Genomic DNA, 21431 nt, shown 5'->3' with positions numbered 1-21431 from the left:
ATACATTTTTGAACATACCTTGACTATACATGAATTGCAAATGATTGCTTCTGTTGCTCTGTTGTTCCTGTCACATGTACGCCAGGCTGTTTGATGAATCAGTGTCCTTTTATTAAAACAAACCCTCAAGGGGTAGCTCCCATTTGCCAATACCACGACGGCCACTGGTCATAATCATCAGCCCTTGGATTGCGTTAGTGTGTAATTGTCTGGTTGCGTGTGTTGCTGTCCCTCTCGCAGCCCACAGCGTTGCCTCAGCAGAACTTCTCCATGCATGTGGCCGTGCCCGTGTCCAACCCTAACGCCATGTACCAGCCGGGAGGCGTGACTCTGGGCAGCCAGAGTTTAGCGGCGGCCGCGGCCTCCCTCGGCGACAACGGAATGCTGTCCCCTCCGCAGGCCTCCTTGCATAGGAATGTGGGCTCCAGCGGAGGGCCCCAGAGGCCCACCAGCGCAGGTGAGTTGGTGGGCGCCGGCCCGTCGTCAAACACGCGGATGATCAAAGTGTCTCGTTCGATGCTGACACTTTTGTTGAATGACTTTTATGTATCTAAAACGGATTCTCGAGACGATTTGCATCCAGGACCACTTACAGGAGAGAATTCTTCAACCCATCACAATCAGAAGGTCTCCATAGCAACCATGTGTACTCCTAGTAATTTAAAAATACATTCTTACAGGAGAGAATTCTTCAACCCATCACAATCAGGTCTCCATGGCGACCATGTGTACTCCTAGTAATTTAAAAATGCATCACATACAACCAAAGAACAATCTAATTTTCTAGTCCTTAAGAATGTGATAAGTGGAAACTGTAAAAGTGAAATAGGGTGTGCCGTTTAAAGAGAACGTGCTGATTTCAGTATTGACCTGGAAATAATTCTCAAGATTGGAGAAAAATACAAAAACGGAAAAATGATCAGTTTTTCGAGACCCAACTACTGCGAGCAGATGTGGAATTTGGCTTTGTGCTGATTTTAACATTGACTCAGCTATAATTGCGACGAATGTGCAGAAAAAAATAAAACCTGGTTTTCTAGGCCCAAAGAATGTAACGCTGGAATTTTTGGCTGAGAGTGCAAGAAAGTGCTGATTTCGGCCTCGGCGCAGAGATAATTGGGAAAGTTGAATTCAAACCTGAATTTCTTCTCCCAAAGAAAGTGAGCTTATGTGGCATATAAAAGCTAAAATTTAAAGCCTAGTCTAAAGAAAGTGCCAATTTCAACCTAAAATTAATTTGGTAGATTATGAGGGGAGAGGTGGGGGGACACAAATCTGATTTGTAAGCAAACCTGCCATCTTTGCAACCTTTACTGTTGGAGCGTTGTGTTAAATGAGATGTCTTCTGGTACTGGGATGACTGTTGTGATTTTGTGGGTACAGATGGCTTTGGCTTCACCGCATATGATACGAGTACATGCAGCAAGGTGTGAAATGCCTCGTTCCGATGCCACTTCATAACACAAATGTCTGACGCCTTGTCATTCCAGTTCGCATAATGCTTGTTTTTCTACCGTGGTGACTCTCAAGTCTTTGTTGTTTTAATGCTGTAGTCAGTAAAAGCCTCGCGCTGGATTCAACATGCCACTCTTTGATTTCAGTTAAGTCTTGGAAAAAAATACTCTCACACATTCATAAAACTTTAAAGAGCGGCCCCGATAAATGTTTTATTTTCAAGTGGCTAATTGATGGCTCGCTGCAAATGCAACCTTCTGTCAGGATGCTCGCCATCTGTAAACTTAAATGTACTGTACTTCTTAATTAGTGATAGAGTGCCTGCCCACCCATCAAGTGTGAAATGAAACAGTCAAGTGAATCTTTTGTGGTCTGCCCGTTTTTGAAAATGTGCCTGTGGGAGATCCTAAATTCATCCTCATTGTGATGTCACATGCTAAACCTAGCGGTTAGCCTCCCAGATTCAAATCGAAGGCACGCGAAACAACACAACACACAAAGGCGACAAAAGGCTCCTGTATTTACTTCTCAGCATGTGCTTTTTGGTCATGATAAGAAATTACCTTTTTGCTGGAAAACCGAGAGTGGCGGCGGTTAGCACGTCTACCTCACAGTCCAAAAGTTCGTGGTTCAACTCAAGCTCTGGGTCCTCCTGTGTGGAAACATTCCGAAAACAAGGCTTGTCTCCAGCGTGTGCGTGTGCATGTGCATGTGCGTGTGTGTTTATATCGGTTAGCAATTATTGGTATCGGCCATGGAAAGCAGGAAATTAATTATTGGTTATCAGTCGAAAATGTTCATATGGTGTATCGCTAAGTCCTATCGGCCCCCCCGAGGGAAACTCACTCCAACGTGGCCTGCGACAAAAATGAATTTCGCACCGCTGTTCTACTTCATCTCGTTCCTCTTCCATTTCTTTTTCTAATGTCTTTTGGTAGTCGCCGATGGAAAGAAGCTGGCGGTAATACATAGTAAGTCCAAACGATGAGGGAACGGGGGTTTTTGGGTGCTAGGCTGAGTTTGAATTTTAATGTATACAAGTCACAGCTGAATGTAATGAAGACTGAGAATAACTGCTCCGTGTAATCTGAAAAATATGGCAAATGAACACAGTGAATATTACAGGATAGTATTGATAATATAAATGCTTCTATATGCTGTTGGTGTTTTGATTTGTTAGACGCCTGGGAACTATTCAAAATCCTAATATGTCTCCTTTCAAACCTTCCTCAACACCGCTTGATGTTTTCCAAAACTGTCCCTTCCGCGTCAGACACTCATATGAGAGTCCTTGCCTTTTACAGACTGTAATGATAAATCTACATGACATGATGTTCCTGTCTTGCCGAGAACCCTTGACACATGCACTCTTCAAATGTTTTTTTTTTTTTTTTGTATGTGTGTGCGCACAAGCCGTGCAGATGGTTCATCATATCACTCTGCACATCTCATTAGGTGGCCTGCTTGATAGCGCAGAGCTCTCAGTGCCAAGCGGCGTGGGCTCTAGCCCAGCGGGTAAGTCCTTCCCGAAGAGATTTATGCGCTCTCTGTAGCTCTGCCCACTGGACCTCCTGCTTAGCACTTGAGCTGGATGCTTGCGTTATCCATCTGTGATTGGTTCAAGACAATTCAACTCTTGATTTCGGGGAGGAGGGGCGGGGGAGTCTTTTTGCTTGGCTATATAGTCACCGCATAATCAGGGCCTACGTGATGTGCTTGTTGTACACACGCGTGACAGTTTGGACACGGTTAATAAATCTTGTATTTCCTTTAAAAACACTCCCACCTCCAGGCTGAATCCTCCCCCACCCCCCATGGTGTTTCCTTCGCTGTGTTGACAGGTGCATGTACCCTCACAGGCCTTATAAGGCTGGCCAAGGCCCATAAGATGCCCAGACCAGCATAACCCTGGAGGTATTCAGGCCATGATATCCCTCTTAAGTCCTCAGTACACAATGACCGGACAGCCTGTCATGGCTGCAATGTGCTGCGTGAGGGGCAGTGGCAGGTGGGCTTTTTAACTCTTTCCCTGCCACTCAGCTTGCCTGTCGCCAAAAGCGGCCATCGGCTTGTTTGTAGAAATAAGATTAGATAAGTGGACAAACGTAATGACACGTTAGTCACTGTTAAAATAATAATACAGTGCATGTGGTTCGGTGCATGTGCGCAGAGCCGATGCGGCTCTCCCCACCAAGATAATGAGATGAGTCGGGAGGGTAACGTGACAGCAACTATTGCACGCCTTTGAGGCTTCATTCTGCAGCCTGATTTTTAGCCTGTTCAAACTTCTTTTTTCCCAAGTCATAATACATAATTTTTTCCACTCGTCTTAATTTTTAACCTGCCCAACTTTCCAGATTTTACACTTGCCTTATTTTAACCGATGCAACTTTTTACGCGACTCTTATTTTAACATGGCCAACTTTGGGGGTTTTTATGGTAGTTTTATTTCAGTTTGTGCAATTTGGGGGATTTTTAAAGTTTTTTAAAAATACATTTGAATCTCCCCATCGTTTTTTTTTTTTTTTTAAATCATACAGCAAGTTTATTTTTAACCCGCAAAATTTGTGGGTTTTTACGGTAGCCTTATTTTATCTTGCGCAACTTTTCGGGAGTGGGGGGTTGGGGTGAAGTTGACAGTCATCCTGTTTAACCTGCCCAGTTTTAGACACAGTAAGGGGCTTTCACATTAGTCTTATTTTTTTTACCTGTATGGCTTTTTTTTATGGTTTTCCTCAATAACATAGTAACCGTTTTTATCTAACCGTGCCACTAATAGGCCAATCAGATGGTTTATTCAGAGCAGCTTTGCGAGAGGGTTTGTGCGAGGCAGGCGAGCGACGATGAGAGACCGGTTTATTTTCAAAATTATGATGCAACGATGAAGCCCTGCTGTAGGATTACAATGTCAACACTGTGTCGGTAAACGGCACCTTGGCTGCTTGCGCATGTTTTGCGCTGTGGTCAAAAGCGGGATTCAGCGACTTGCAGCTGTTGTTTGTACCAAGTGCCATCTCCCTCTGGCTTTACTGTCAGATGACCATTCCTGACATACAGTCGCTGTCCCGTTTCACAATTTGGAATACAGTATACCCGCTCTATTCACGAGGCAAAAGAACTGAGCCTTTCTCGATATTAATTATTCCAAACATGGCTGTAGTTTTAATGGCACATATTTTTAAAATTCCTAAAAATCTAACTGGCAGGCGCTGAACCCCTTCGAACCAGAGTCCCGTTCGAAATTAATACTCTCTAATATTACACCAATCACTACGTAATTTCCGATTAGCTCGTGCTTTGCCACCATTCTGTTGTATCTTGGGGCATCGTGGAAAGAGCACCAAACTATGCATGTAGTTGAGCAAATGACGGCATGTTGATTTTACAGGATACAGGTGAATTTGTGCATAGCGTAGCACAACTAGGAAGGGATTTACCGTATAACCGCAGCAAAAGCTGTGACCAGATGGCAGTTGTTGCGGTGCCAAATGGTCGTCTCTCCGTCTCACCATCAGTTCTTGTTTTTACTGGGACTAGTGTCCGCATTCAAGCAGCTTCCCTGTTTGGAGAAGTGGTGACTCATTTAATTACTGGGACATGCTTTTCTTCTAATACGGTGTCGTCTTGCGAGCCGTCGTGCGTAATGTCAGGGAACAAATATATTTCCCTCTCTTTTGTTCTCTAAATAGCCATCTGCCGCAGCTCCTGTCTAATTTTATATCAATACCCAGTGTGCCATTGAGTAAGAGAGCTCAACAATGTACACAATTACACCCTAAATTGCACCCTTGTTGTTTTCAAATGCAAGTTGCGGGGAATCAGCAGATGAAGAGCCTGTTTTGTTGTCCTGGTCTTGAAAAAGAGAAGTAGGGTGAACGGGAAACAAAAAGAGGTAAACAAACGCAACAGTCCTCGGCTTCCAGGGCAAAGACATAAGAAGAGATAAATAATACCAGGACTACAAAATGTTCAATTGGCCTTGACTGACCCCGGTTTATTTAAAAAAAAAAAAAAAGAATGAGGCAGGCATGGTGGGAAATGCTTACAGCTAGGAATTATTTTGCTTATTTAATAGTGGCCACACTTCAAACGTAGCATATTTATATCATATTTAATTGTCTGTGCTTTTGCTTTTTTGCCGCCGCTCACCAATCTGTGTATTTGGATAACGTTAAGATGGTATTCACGAGGTAAAATCTGATTTGTGCGTTTACCTTGCACCCGCATTGTCAAATGTCCGACACGTATTCACATATTTAGTCACAATTGGAAGAGACCTTATTCCCATCTGAACATACCCGATTCCGTGAGTTTTTATTTCCGTTCACGGTGCGATGACACTTCCAATCCCGATCCCAATTGTGCTACTTGAGAGCAAATCATCAGAATGATGTCACTCGAAACCGTAACGTGTTAACACAGCCTGTTTATGCTCGTAACATTCAAACTTGATTCTCGTGAATGTTGTGGGTTTTTCCTCCTCGTAAATTGAAAAAGCAGTATAATGACTTCATTTGTCTTTATTTTGGAAAATAACCACACACAAATTTAACTGTCAGCTTCGAATCAAGGAAACAAAATGTTTTCCTTTATTTTAATCATTATGGTAGTAATTACGCGTGCCTTCTTGTGCCACATAACCACATATTCTTACGCCACCCAGCAAACTACTTCAGGACCCGCTGTGATTGTTTAGCCGAACCTGACGCAGAAAAGATACCACCATAATATATGTCAATATATGTGTGGTTGAACAACAAAAAGGCCGAGGGTGCCGTGCTACTTATTTCTCGCTCATATTGAAATAAATGCCATTAATTCAAGAGCCGCTAATAACATGACGGTGAGTATCTCACTTTTCATCCACAACAACTGCACTGTGCACATAATAACTTAAAGGGATTGCACAGCGTAGCATTTATTTGCATATCATATAAGGAGTTTAAAGCCCTAAATAGAAACGAGAATAAAGAAATGTTTGGATATTACAACGCAAACAAAAGTTGGTCACAATTTAACGCAAAACAATTTAGGCCCTTTTCAATGAAAATAAAGAGCTTGTTGAGCGTTGCCCAGAAGAGAGGAGCACAACTGTGCCAAATGCAAATCACGGCCATCTGTCTGCATGACGAAGGTGTGTCTTTGCCGCTTTCAAGTACAACGCCAGCCCGTCCATGGCAACGTGAGAAATAATTTTCTGTTCAATGGTGGCTTCGGGTTATTCAAGTTGAAAAGGTAACACCCAACTTGTCCTACTCAAGACACCCCAAGATAGAATAAATGTTTTTTTTTCCCCAGTCATAGTCCAACAACTTTATTCTCGGGATATTGTACCTGTCATAGTTTTTAAACAAATTAGGAGTCATTTTCATTCAGACATCACTATTTGTAACAACATAAACACGTTTTTTTATACTATGACAAAAAGAATCAATTTATTGTGATTATAGTGCAGGGATAGGCAAGTTAAATGCCGGAGGGGGCCATCATTTTTCATTTGTGCTAATGGGGGCCAGCACAGATGTATGACAAAAATGCCATTTGCAAAATATGTTCTGTAAATATATATCTTTTTTTGAGAAGGCATTTTTCAATGCACGTATAAAGGATCCTCTATCCTAACCCAAAATGAAACGGTTTGAGGAAAGCAAACAACAAACCTCAAGTTCCAAGCCTAATTACTTCCATGAGCCCATAACCTGGAACGTTCAAAAATGAGGAAATGTGTCCCAATGAAATGAGTGGAAATGCAATTAATCCGTTCCAACCATAAAAATAAGTTATACTTCCCTTATTTATTTATTTATTTTTGCCAGTGCGTGGTTAAAATGATATATAATCTACAGAGAATAAGTGAAAATACACTCTTATAAAGACATTAAACACTTACAATTAACTAAATAATGATTTGTTGCTCATTAACTTTAACTGAGAAGGGGAAAATGAGAACGACTACAGCTCCTCCATTGGAAATTAAATTGCTACAACATCATCTTCAAAATGTTTGTTTTAGTTTTATTAATTTATTGGGTCCTTGTTCCCTTGCTCTGCAGCTGAATTGATATTACTTCCTGGACTACTACAGGACTTCAAAATTCAAAACAAAACAAAGCACCAGCAAAGTACCACATACTGTACATCACAAGCGTTGGTTTATTTACTGTAAAACATCAACGGTCTACCACAGCCCACCCCAGATACGATTCATATCTCGCATCACTCGTACTATTTTATTGTTGACAGTCCAGTAGTTGAATGGCCAAGTGTCTCAAGTAGCGCCGCTCATTGATTTGCCTTGAAATGCTTGTTTTCACCGCTCATCAAAAGCGTGGCCATTTATAGGGGCCGTCATCGACATGGCGGTTAAACACTGCAGTCAATTCTTACGTGATCAAAGTCCCAGCTGACAGCTGCTTGTGTACATACTGTTGATTCAGCTGTGAGATACCATTGTGGGCTTCATAACTGTTTATTTGAGCGGGAATTGTCACCAGGTCCTTATCGTAAGGCTATTGTTCCATTATGTTCCTAACGCAAAAGAGCCTCCCGGTCACACACACACACACATAGACACACACACACACACACTTGGACTTGCCGCACAAACAATAGAAGTCAAAAGTCAGCGACTTGGTGGAGTGTTACTGATCTGTTGATTCAGAGCCAGATACCATTCATTCTTTCTTCCCCCCTTAGTTTATGTCATAGTGTAGCTTTGCTCAGTGAATTTTGAGTCCCTATTTTTCTGAAATTATGGTCTAGAAATCACACTTTTTTTCACATTTTGACTGTTCCTGCAACTTATACTCAGGCACGACTTGCATACCGTATTTTCCGCACTAAAAGGCGCACCTAAAAGCCTTCCATTTTCTGAAAAGCTCACAGCGCGCCTTAAAATCCGATGCGCCTTGTGTGTGGTCATTACGGTAATATTTCGACCCCAAAATGGCTCCTTGCTCGAGACGTGCTGACAACGCAGAGTTCAAACTTAAGGCGATCGGTTACGCAGTTGAACACAGAAATAGAGCAGCGGCAAGAGAGTTCAACGTTCACGAGTCAATGTTATAACTTGCTGTTGGTTAAGTGAACTGCGTCGCTGCTTTATTAAATCGGTTTTACTGACATCTGATCGTTCTGTTGCCATTTCCTTGAGCATGGCTCCATCTAGTGGATGCATTATGGATTGCATATTATAATGCGGTGCGCCCAGTTTATGAAAAACATTACAAAATAGACCATTTATTGAAGGTGCACCTCATAATCCAGTGCGCCTTTTAGTGTGGAAAATACAGTATATTAAAATTAGAGTTCGGACTGCAACCCAAAATGAATGTTCCCAAATCGTGTTGACGGCAGCAAAAACTATCTGCTTCGAACGATGGAAAGGTTTTTTTCTTTTTAGTATAAAATAGCTTACCTGAACTCGATTCCCACGTTGCATTGGGGCCAAAGGTTGAATCATTGTCAGTTACCGTGTCGTTTAGAAGCAGACATTTTGAATCCAAATGAAATTTGTTTGTTGCCGTCAACCCTACGGGGACTTGAGTGTCAGTACAAGCTTCATGTTCTTAGTCTGGGTTTTTGGAAAATAAAGTGCCCCCCAAGAATGCCAGTGCAATCTGTTTTTCTTCATGATGATGCCGCACGCCTGGAAAACCATGCCAAAAATAACCAAAAACCTCATTTTTGGACTCTAAAACATGAACGTGATAGATGTAAATGCTTTTCCGATTTAAGATGGAACGACTGTGTTTTGGCAAGGGTAACTTGACAGTATATTACACTGGTAAATGTGTTCGAAGTGAATGTGTGAGCGTTAAAAGTGAGAGTCCAGCATGCGTGTGTTCATTGTCTTTTTCTTTTAATTGTTTTTATCCGGGCATAATGGTTTCAGCTATTTCTTTTAAGCGGTCACGGTACATTTGCCTGGAAACTGCCCCTTGTCTCCACACGCAAAAAGAAGCCACTTAATGTAATCATTCACACTAAAAAATAAAAGGCTCATCAATTTTGAAATGGACATTTTATTTTTGTAACTGTTCGGGATAATTATCCACGTCCATTAAAACTTCCCAGAGGGTTGAAAACACTCATCGCCGTGTGGATAAAAAACAAAAGCGAGCGGCGCGCTCGCTTTGATGACGGCAATGGTTGCCGGTTACGCTTTGTGCTTTTTGACGACGTGTCACTGTTGCTGTGTTGGGCTCTGCAGGGAACGGCTTCGCCAACCCCAGGGGCTCCCCGAGCCTCCTCTGTGCGCCCAGCGGCAATGGCCTGGGTAAAGTCATGCCCACCAAGTCGCCGCCGCCCCCCGGAGGGAGCATGGGAATGGGAGCCCGCAAGCCAGACCTGAGGGTTGTCATCCCTCCGTCAAGCAAAGGGATGATGCCCCCGCTGGTGAGTAGATGGACTCTTAATAGCACCACATGGACTCAAGTGTTGAGCTATTACAGCTGCTCTTACAAAGCCCCGAGACCTTCCTCTCAGTTTTTATCGTGAGTTTATAAAGTTCTTCCGCACTATCGGTCTGTTGCCACAGACCAATGGGTTCCCAGAACGTTGGAAGTCAAAATTTAAGACTCAACAACAGTGTCGGGGTTCGCACATTTGACCTTATTCTCCTTCGTTGTTGCATTTTTATGTGGTTTTGATGCTTTCAGTATGGTATGGTTTTCGCCATTTTTGCACTGCGGCATCTGGAGGTCTGTGATTTTATTGATTAACAGGTGTGTCGTGTGTCACGCTCTTTGTGTGTGTGTGTGTGTGTGTGTGTGTGTGTGTGTGTGTGTGTGTGTGTGTGTGTGTGTGTGTGTGTGTGTGTGTTGTATGAAATTGTCAGAGCTTTATGAGATGTTAACTGAACTATTTTTTTTAAAGAAAGATCCCCTCCCCACCCCGAGACGGCGTGCTGCTCGAGTGCTATAACGCTTAATCAGTTATTCACATTGAAACACCAGGCTTTGTATAATTCTGATAATGAAGATAAAGCGCACCTTGAACACCCGGGGCGACACTTGTTTTATTTTGGATTTAAACTTTCAGGTCCAAGTGCCCAATACCCCATTGAAAGTATGTATCTGATTTTATCTTTTGCCATATATGTTTCAAATGGCACAAGTCAAATATCTGGCTGTGTTTACATTCACATTACGAATGAAATGCTTCGGATGAACACGTTACATAATGCTCACTCAACGAGAAACCAAAAAAAATAAAAAAATATCTGAATCGTCACTTTCACCATAAAAAAAAAAAAAAAACTATCTGAATAGTCACTTTCACCAAGCCGTGTGAATCCCACCTAATACTCAAATCCACGCATTCATTTCAAAAATTATCCATTAGGGTTGGAGTTTAAAGTGACATTAGATTTCCTATTAGTCATACACATATTAGCGTTGCACTTCTGTGTTCCGTACTCGGGTGAGTCAGGTTGTGTTTTTTAAGAAGCAGGCTTAGTCGGTCGTGTCTGAGCCTTCCAGACCGCTCACAAGCCTTTCAGAGGTTGGCGGCTGTGGCAGGTCTGCAGACAGCCTGTCATTAGACCGTAATGGTATTAAATTAATCACATCTTGGCATGACAGAGTGTAGATGAAGACTTAATCAAGGGGCCCAGGGTGTGAGCCAGATAATATCTTGTCGCCCCTTGTCGCGTTTTATTCATGCTATTGATTGAGTGCCTGCATTAAGGCAGACTCGGCCCGGTCAAAGGAGAAATGGAAGTAGGCACAGTACAGTGAAAAGTAGAAGTAGCATTTCCTCAAATAGAGTTCAAAGGTGTCTATTTAGTCATCTTCAGAAAGTGCCTGGCACTGATTGGAAGATGTCTTATTTCAGAGGAGGTTTTAATTTCCATAAATGCTAGAAGGGTGTAGCGCAGTTGTGGGTGGAACTTTCTGTTCCCTACTTAAGTTTTCACACATCACTTAATGGAATCGATTCCAGTATCGCTGGCGCATTGGGTAACATAATTTCAGTTGACATCAACAGTTCTGAAACACATTTTCAAATCTGCTTGTTATTACTTGACGGCTTATATACACTTGATGATATGTTAGCATGAAATGTAAAGGGCCAATTTTTAAAGTGATTTGAATGAAGCATCTTCAAAGTTTCACCGCAAGGGGTATTATGAAGACGCCGTATTGTTATAAATGAGGGGTCACCAGCGTGGTACCTGTAGCCCCCACAAGCACCAAATCAGTAGCTCGCAGCTCCACTCTAAAAACGACTCATCTTTGATGGGACATTGTGGTTTTTGAATTTTTATTCATTTTATTTTATTTTAGGAATGCTGCAGATATCAACATTTGACAACTAGCTAACTAACACGAACAAATTTGTGGAATTAAAGCATTGCATATGATAGGTATGTTCCTTCATTTTTGATAAATCATTAGAATCATTGTTTTTACAAATGAACCTCATTATGATTACAAATAACATGAATAAAGCTGAGAAAATTTGTTTTTTCAGAAGTCTATAAATTGCTCTTTGAAGGCAGAAGCACCTATTTGAGAATTTCCACGACGGTAGCTAAAGCATAGCCGTGAAGGAATATTAGCCGGAACACTTGGTGTGCTCTGTAGTTGCAATCTGTGCTGTCGCTTGTCTTCTTTGTTGCGGGCCTCGAAAACAACTTTGCAACTTTTACACCCATCGCAAGCCATTCACACGTCGCACCGTTGTTATGGCCACACGTGTGAAGTCAAGGCGCATCACATCTGGCGCTTTTTGCTTCGCTTAGCGTCGCAACAGACAAAACGACCGCTGCCGCACTTTTGTCAATTGATGCGCCAAGTGGCTGATTGTGAGACATATGACCAGGAAAAAGAAAATCAGCCTCTGTGTTCGCTTAGTAGTCTGACATATTACTCCACATACCAGATCATATTTCCACACACAATCACCGGCGTCCTCCCGCAAGCAAAAAGTATGTCGTAGTACCAAGACTTTTAACTCACAGAAGACCTTTGAGGAATAATTTCCTCCCAAAATGCGATCAACGAGAATACCAAACGAGACAAGCATAGAGGCAATCAAATGTGGTTGCGCCACTGTTTTTTCAGCCTTTTAAGCCTCCTGTTATGTTTGTTTCTTTGGTACACCAAACATGTTTGTGGGTCGCTCTGGCACTGCATGGTTTGTCATAAATATTGAAAATAGTTATTTTAAAATTGCGGTGTAGTAAATACTTCGGAATCGGACATCTGTCTTTTCTGTCATTGTTAAGAACGGGTGAAAATGCTCAAAATCAAAGCGTGTGTACTCTGCATTAGTGCCATTGAGGAAAGAAGCCATTTTGTCATCGCCTGTTTCGGCTTTTTGGCTGGTGAAAATCGCCTCAGCCTGTTCACTTGGCTCCTCCGCATTCATGTCGGCCACTCCACGCTTGGACTTCTGTGCGCTTGTTTCTGTGTGCGCTTTTGTGTAGCATTTCCTGAACAACACTCTATTTTTATTTTTTTTTCATCAGGAAGATAAAGTGACACCATCACGAATGAGGTCATTGTGTCAGATACATGTTGAAGTCATCTGGCCTCAAGAGTGCTGGAACAATACGAGGAAGCTGTCAGCATGATGATGATGACGATGATAACATGATGGCAGTTGCACACATGTTTGTTACATTACGTTGGCCATTATGGCTGCTATTTATTCTTGCCGTATGGCTGCAGTATGCCCTGTTTGGTGCGGATTACGCAACACTGCATTAAAATACAGCCACGGTTGTATATTATTCTATCGATACCATTAAATACATAAGAGTCCCTTGGCTATTGCACTTCAACGCATGACATTTTAAACAAAAAAAGTGGAGTGACTATTTGCGTTGGATCAAGTCGGAGCTAAAACAGAGCAAACCAGAGATCGACAGCACCCCCGTGTGGTCGCAGATGTTCTTACATCAATTGAGATCCCTCCATGATCCGAGCTGCTAGTCCTCACGAGGGTCGTGGGACCCTATCCCAGCTGTCTTCAGCCAGCAGGCGGTGTGCTACTGCGCTACACTCTACTAATATTTTTGTTGTTTTTCTCTTTGCAGAACACCCAGAGGATAAGCAGCTCCCAGTCGACCCAGCCGCTGGCCACTCCAGTGGTATCTGTTACCACACCCAGCTTACCTCCACAAGGCCTGGTCTACTCAGGCATGCCCACCTCCTACAACCCTGCTGGTAAGCCTGCCCCCCCCCCCCTCGAAAGTCTCACTCTGACTTTGCTAGACGGCCTGTCTTTTGCCGTCACGACCAAGGCGTTTCTACTTGTGTTTGTTGTTTTTGCAGAGTATTCCCTGAGCAGTGCAGAGCTTTCCTCCCTGCAGGGTTTCAGCTCTCCCGGGCTCTCACTGGGCTCCATGTCAGCATGGCAACAGCATCAACTGGGCCAAGCGGCACTTAATTCTTTGGTGTGAGTAACACTCTACCCAACAAAGAAGACACGCTCGTCAGATGGCAGCATACAAAACAACACCGGCATTTGAGACTACTTCGGCATATTTATCGAGCAAAATTAGATAAAATCTCAAAATTCTATGAACAATGGCCATTCAAATTACAGAGTACAACTATTTTTTTGAAGGGGGGGGGTTGAAGAAAAAAAAACGGGCCAATTTCTTTGCGGGTTTTGGGGGGTTAGAATAAACTGCGACAACACTGTTTAAAAACAGAAGTACAAGTGACAAATTAAATTTTGTCATTTCATAGTAGTCCACCAGATAGTGCCATTTCCCCCCGAGTCAAAGCCTGCTGGAATATTGTCCACCTCCGACTCGTTCCTTCAAGTTGTATGTCCTGATTAAAAGTCCACAGTCATGGAAGTTCTAAACTCAATAATCAAGTGACCCACTTTGTGAGTTTTTCGCGTCACTGCTTGCGAGCATAATTTGAGTTTTGAGATAAGCGCCCGCTTGTGTTTACACTCTGAAGTGAATTTTAAAAAAACTGCAAACAAACTAGTAATTAAGGTGCTGTTATGCCCTCGCACGTGGGCAAGGAGAGCCAGAGTTGCCAATGCACTTTCAGACATGTATGACTCTTCTAAACACGTTTTGAAAGTTGACCGGTTCGCGTTGTTAACATGTTGCCCCTCCCAGCAGCGGCGGAGGGCACCTACCTCAAGGCTCCAACCTCTCCATCAGCACGAGCCAGAGCATCAACATTAAGTCGGAACCCATCTCGCCACCGCGAGAGCGCGTCACCCCCTCCGGCTTTCCACCCCAGCATCAGCCGCCGCCGCCGCACCCTCAACAGCAGCAGCAGCAGGGCCCCGGCCGGCAACAGGAGGGTCTGGGACGCTCACCCGCCGACAGCCTCAGCTCCTCCTGTAGCTCCTACGACGGCAGCGACCGCGAGGACCACCGGGCAGACTTCCACTCGCCCCTCGGCCTGGGCAGAGCGCCGGCGACCGGTGACAGGGAAAGCCCCTCGGTCAAGCGCCTGCGCATGGAATCCTGGGTGACATAGAACCGCCGGCAGGTGTGAAGCAGGCAAGCGCAAAGGGTCCTTCTAACGAATGATATCATAATTCAACAAGCCCGGGTTCAGTTTGTCAATGAAAGCAGGTACTGACTGTCAGACGGGAACAGAGAGGCGTTCGGAGACAAACACATTACAATAGATTGTTTGTAGCCATCTGACAATTATATTATGTAGTTGCTGTTGCGCTGTTGTGTTCGCAAACAATCAGAGCAGGCTGAGGGCCATGTTTTTTTTGTTTTGTTTTTGTTTTGTTTTTTTTTTGTTTTTTAGAATCGTGATGTAAACACACACATATGTCTTTATGTCAAGTGGCCTCTAATTTATTGATGTTGAGAATGTGGAGTGGAGGGAAAATATCAAATGAAGGAATCGGTTGCAAAAACAGCGTCGTGTCCACCACGTTGCTGATTAGGGGACATATTATGGGAAACGGACTTTTGAATTGCTTTAGCAGTAATCCCCCCTACGCCATTCGCAGAGCGGAGGCGCGGATCACTGAAAAAAGAAAACCTCAAATTTTTTTAGTGAGTAACCATATTAATAGTTTAAAATGTAAATATACTACGACTATGAAACTATGTTCCAAAACCTTTTCATGTCACTTCAAGCACATCGTAAAACATTACCCTTAAAAAGAAAAGGCTTAGAATGGATTTGGTTTAACAAAAAAAATAAATAAATACATATAGACATCTACATGCATGTGCATCAAAGACTCTCCGTAATTTACATCAACAACCCACCTTCCCGGCATTCAACGCTTACTGTTTCACATCAACATAGTTCAATGTTACCAATTCTAATTTAGACACCGGGCCTCTTCGGAAAGTCAAACATCCGAACCTTTAACCTGAAGCGTTGTGAAAATGCTCATCGGTTCAAGATGAAATGGAAAGCTTTTGTACACTCTGGGTTCAACAAGTAACCACTCTGTAAAGCTGTTCTTGCTTTGTGGCACAGTAGAAAGGGCCGGAATGAGAAGTGGCACATTTGCATAAAATAAGACGGCCCATTCAACCGAATGGGCCGTCTTATTTTACCTGTGTATCTGAACAAGTCAGATACACAGGTTCATGGTATTTTTCTGCCATCTAGTGAAGGAGAATTTAATTGCTCTGCCTGTCACGAGATGTCTCCAAAGATTTTTTTAAATATTTGGATTGATCCAATCAAGTGAAATTTCATAATAACCCCCCCACCCCCCTCTGGCTCTAATGTCACAACAAATGGATCCCGTGCCACAGCCTCGACTTGTCCCCCCCCCCTCAGCACACTCAGCATCGACATCCTAAGCAAATGAGGCACTCTTCGGAGGTGTCGCTGTGCATTGGCCGTGCGCTTCTCGCTTCACGCCGTTCCGTTAGACCTCCGTACACAACCCCCCCCGCGGTGATCTATGCAATTTTTAAGCTCACACGCCACACATGATCCACAGATAATATGATGTCAAAGCGCAAGGGGGACTCACAGGTAGACTGTTAGCCTCGTAAGTGCCACCGATGCATGAATTGATTTAATACACGGTTACATATACGCCCACGTAATGGTATAGTGGAACCTCCAAAGGTCAGCACAAGTCACAAAAAAAAAAGGCCAATGAAAAAGCAAAAGGCACCAGTGGGGAAAATGGAATGTGTCAGACTCCTTTTCATTGCTCTCTTTTTTTCAGTGTTGCCTATTTTTTTGTGTGACTATTCTCAGGCACCATTGTCATCCAAATTTTGCGGATCCTTTTACACACCTGGGTGATCAGCAATTTGTCACAACATTGATGGCAAATTAATTGACAAGTTATTTATATTTTGAAGCATATTCTTGTGACATTATTTTGTGAAAATTTCTAAATTTTCCACTTTTTTGGGGGCGGGGGGTGTTGGAGGTTCCATCGTATTCTTTAGATCAGGGATAGAGAATCTTCGCCATATAAATGTGAGTCATGCAGTTCTAAAATCAAAAGCATAGATGAGTTGAACTTTGCCGCCCCTGGATGGCGCACCCAGCAGTGCTTCTTTTTCTTTTTTTTTTTTACATTTTTTTATTTTCCATGCAAAGTACCAACTCAAAAAGATGAGATGGGGTTTATCCCAAAATATATATTTTTTAATATTTGAATCCACTGCACGATGGAGTTTGAAATATTAACACCACACTTACATATCGGAATTTTTTTTTAAACTTAAATAATAAATGCATTGTTCATAGAAGATGAATAAAAAAATGTACCCAAATAAATATTTAAAATCAAACAATATTTAAAGATGCAATGCAGATGTATTGAACTAAGTTAAATACAACTGAATTGTACTTGGGCCACTAGAGGGAGCCCACATACCACTCGTGACAGGTGTATGGACCACGCTTTGAAAGTGTAAGGCATTTTAGGCAAGTTTTGGACATGTTGAGCTCTCCCAAATGGCGATTCCAATGCCAACTGTCATTATACAAGACCCGAAAACCATTTTACCCAGAAATGCTCATAATGTATCATAAAATGCATTAAAGTGTAGTCAGTAGTTTCCATCTTTAAGCAGTACATAGCAGGCAAAACAAGCAATAACAAAGCTACTCCCGACATAACAGCACACGTCTTTTAGTACTTCATGCTGTTTTACTCTTATCAGGGAATTTTCTAGTATCGATATGCACATGTAGGAAATGCCTTATCCCAAAGAAATACGACACCACTCGGTAAAAAAAAAAAAAAAAAAAAAAAATTCCCACCTCAGATGAAGAAGAAAAAGCGCAAGGCCAATACACAGTGATGCACTCTTTTCCTCCCGACTGGATGACGAATGTGAAAGGAATCACACTTTGCTTTGCTTGCTGGCTTTTATATACCTATATAAATATATATTCAAAAAAAACAAAAAAACACAAGTGTGTGTGTTTGCTCAGTGTTTGTAGTCTCAATTAGTTGAGTTATTCAGTAAAAGAAGCTGTTTTCTCGGTTTGACTGCTCAAACCGTTTTGGCGGCACAAGCTGGACTTTGTTGCCAACAATGAAGTTAGTTGTTCTTTTTCCCCCCTCAAAAAAAAGAGAGAGAAAACAAATGTTAAGTTAAAGTGCGTTTTATTTTCATCCTTTTAATGAGGAAAAAAATATTCAAGTGAAGTTTTTATTGAGCAATTGAAATACTATGCTATTAGATATTTGTTGTACAAAATTTGTATTTTCAGAGAAGTACAAATATTGGCTTTTAATGTGTCATTTAGGTTATATCTTTCTCTTTCTGTGTATATACAGTACATATATATATAAAAAAAATGACAAAACGCTGACATGGCATTTGTTCTCTTGTTGTGAAGACACACACACACACACACACACACACACAAACACACACACACAGAGTAAACAAACTTGATTAAACATATCAGTGTATATTTCAGTCTGGATCATCTTCGACTTGCCCATTAAATGCAACTATTGGCTTTGAGCTTTATCATTGTGTGTACTCATGATAACTGCAACCGCTAGATCTTTTTATTTATTTATTTTTTAAATCCAACCACATTAATGTATTCACGTTAGTATTGTGTGCATAGTCAATAGCCCCATTGTAATACTTTTCCCCAAAGCTACAGGAGCATCTCGGTAAATGAGAATCATTTGCTCCAGTCGTGCAATTTAAAAAGTGACACTTGCCTGTAAAATATTCTGTAATCATTTGATGCGGTCAAAGAATTATTGGTTTGAGGAGCATCAAAATGTACTTGAGCTCAAAAAAACAAATTTAGTTACACTGTGTCCAATTCTGCTTTGTGAAACAGTGCCCATTTGTGTTTGACAGGAACTAATGCAAATTACAGCAAATGACAAATGAAAAGGTACTCTATGTAATCATGCTTTAAAACACTTAATTCCCAACATTTTCATACAATTGTTGATCTCGTATGAAATTGCTCTACCTGATGGTTTGACCCCTGGCCGCAGGCACTCCCTGTCACCGTGGTGTACTTCCAGTATTTGGCCTGCTAGTGGCGCTGTGACACCACAAATAATTTGCATCACTCTGGCCTGGTGGACTTAACTGACTACCTTCGGAAAAAACAATGAAACCGGCAAGGTAAAAGGTTATTCTTGTAATTCTGCCACCCGGCATGCAAGTGGCGCTGTGCCACCATGAATAATTCGTTTAATTTTTACCCCTGAATTTATGACGTCGAAGAAGATAGGTAACAACCTGTCGCAAATGGTAAAACGAAACCGAAAGCGTCCTTCCGCATCTTTTAATTTCCATCGAAATGTTGGAAGTACGAAAAGTATTTTTCCTGAACAGCAGCAGATACCGTTCGACCACATTTCCCCATTAATGAGTAATATGAAGCAGAAGACACTGACCAGGTAATTAAACAATTTGGCCATTTTCAATGTCCAGTGTTGTCCACTGCTCACGTGCAGTGGTGAGCTCGTCTGCATCGCACTTGTTTTGTGATGTAAGATGCGTGGATGTAGCATGTTCTTATCGTGCTTGCGAGGACTTTTTCCAGGTGCTCAACTTATTCCTCTCCTCCAACATTAAGGAAAAAAAATGTTCGGTTCGGTGAAGACTCAAAATTGTCCATAGGTGTTTTAAGTGCGTGTGAATCCTTGTTTATCTGTATGTATCGCGCAGTAAAGTCAGAACAAAAGGGGGGGGGAAAAAACAATCGAACCTCTTTATTTTAGTAGTCGTAAAATTTCATATTTAAATCGTCATTGATGTTGGCAAAGTAGAATTAGTTGTCACAGTTTCAATCCGTTAATAGAAATAACTTTGGGGACAAGCATCATCCAAAATGGTTTATAGGTGTCGTTCTTTTCAAAACTGGAAACAAATTGACCATTCAGTTTCAGCTTCAACCTGGCACCAAAACTTCACAATGATGCTGTTCCTGCAGTTATGCATCTATAATTATTTCAACATGAGAGTACAAAGCGGAGAAGAAAAAAAAAGGCGGGGGGGGGGTAGATCCCTTGTGTATTTGGCATTTTAGATATTCTATTTCGTGCTATAAGGTGCGTGGTTGTGGCTCGCCGTCCCTCGACCAGCTGTGCAGCAGGCAGGAACTGGTCCAGTGTGCATGTGTAGAGTAACCAAAGGGGCTTTGGGCCTTGTTTGAGTTGCGCGAGAAGGGGCTACAGGCCACCTGCCGGAGGGGCTTGCCCTGTTCCAATCCTCCCAAATCCCGCCTTTCAACCGGGAGCCAAGCTGGGGTTCTTTCGTGTGGGCCTGATCCACCGTTAAGACCTGGGCAAATATTGAACAAGCTTGGGCCCAGACTCAAAACGCATCTGTTGTCATACAGTCTCCACTCTACTGCCGGCATAGAATGGGGAGAGACACAGTTGAACACCCACCGGGTCTTTTCGTATTCACTTTTTGTGTGGATGGGGAAAGACATAGTTTATACTTTGCAAACGCAAATGATGAGTAAACAAACATGGGGCGAGGAGGCTGTGAGGTAGTAGAGATGCAGTTTGGAAGACCTGAAATGACAGAGAGATTGCCAATATTTCATATGGCGCCGTCTTGTTGCTCGATCCGTGCGGCGGGATTTTTGGGATAATCAGGAAGTGAGGGTTTCACTGATAAAGCAGGAGCGACGCAAACAAAAGCCAGGCTGAATTTGAGCATTTTTCTCGCCTTTACTCAAATATGATCGTGACCAATCATCACTTAAATCAGACATCCCTGCATGAAAAAGTGGCCACTTTTTTTTTTAGGAAGAAAAAGTGTATTCTTTAATAATATAGTCTTATGTTTTAGGAATACAGACGTCATTTCCGCATTAAAAGGCACATTTTTAATTTCACGACAAAGTTGTTTGAAATTCACCTGTGAAAATGTCACTTTCTTACCCTGTTACACCTCAACATTGATCTCAATACTGTGACAGTGTTGACAAAATATAGCTCCCCTCATAAAATTGAACATGCTTCTTTATTCTTATTTCAATACAATTAATAAAAAATAATAATAATAAAATCCCTAAAAATGGGAGTTTATTCCAGTGACATTTACAAGTCACCATTTTATGATACATTTGTGGGACGGTAGATTGACACTGTTGTACAATTAGTACACTGATGATTTTACATTCTAGCAACGTGTCGTTTCTTCAGTGTAGTCCCGTGAGAAGAAATCATGAAATAATTACAAAAATCTGATGGGTGTACACACCTCTGTGAGATGACGTATCAGGGCCCTGGATGCTCAGCACATGGCTAACTCCACAACAACAAAAAAATCTTTTCTTGAATTTAATATAGTTAAGAACGTTAAAATGTTCGTAGAAACGTTGTCGGAACAGTGAATAAACGTGTTAGCGTGTTTGATTCGGGGTGTGTATGTTTGTATTTCCGCAAGGTCCTGTCGGATTGCAACGGTCGACCTCACTCCCTACGTGGATTTTATGGCAGCATTTAAGAAATCGTTTCATCTCACCTCGTACACCTTGGGGAGGCTTTTTTTTTTTTTTTTTTTATCGGCTAACCCCTGATTTTTACCATCGTTT

General features: G+C 42.1%; 1 protein-coding gene across 9 annotated transcripts in view; it reads left to right on the top strand.

The window, feature by feature from the left end:
* The window catches only part of mef2aa (myocyte enhancer factor 2aa), a 65743-nt gene extending 50134 nt beyond the window's left edge, over positions 1-15609 (top strand). For 6 of the 9 annotated variants that reach the window (XM_019865411.1, XM_019865409.1, XM_019865414.1 and 3 more), the window contains 5 exons: positions 241-457; positions 9668-9852; positions 13502-13631; positions 13740-13863; positions 14549-15609. In XM_019865411.1, coding sequence (XP_019720970.1) covers positions 241-457; positions 9668-9852; positions 13502-13631; positions 13740-13863; positions 14549-14918 — 1026 coding nt within the window. In that variant the 3' untranslated portion in view covers positions 14919-15609. The remainder of the gene's footprint in view (positions 1-240; positions 458-9667; positions 9853-13501; positions 13632-13739; positions 13864-14548) is intronic. The other 3 variants (XM_019865412.1, XM_019865415.1, XM_019865416.1) reach the window with 1 other exon arrangement.
* The last annotated feature ends 5822 nt before the right edge of the window (positions 15610-21431 follow it).

This window comes from Hippocampus comes, unplaced genomic scaffold (assembly GCF_001891065.2).
Source record: "Hippocampus comes isolate QL1 unplaced genomic scaffold, H_comes_QL1_v1.1 scaffold42, whole genome shotgun sequence".
Classification (NCBI taxonomy): Eukaryota; Metazoa; Chordata; class Actinopteri; order Syngnathiformes; family Syngnathidae; genus Hippocampus; species Hippocampus comes.
This window is presented reverse-complemented; position numbering and strand designations above follow the sequence as displayed.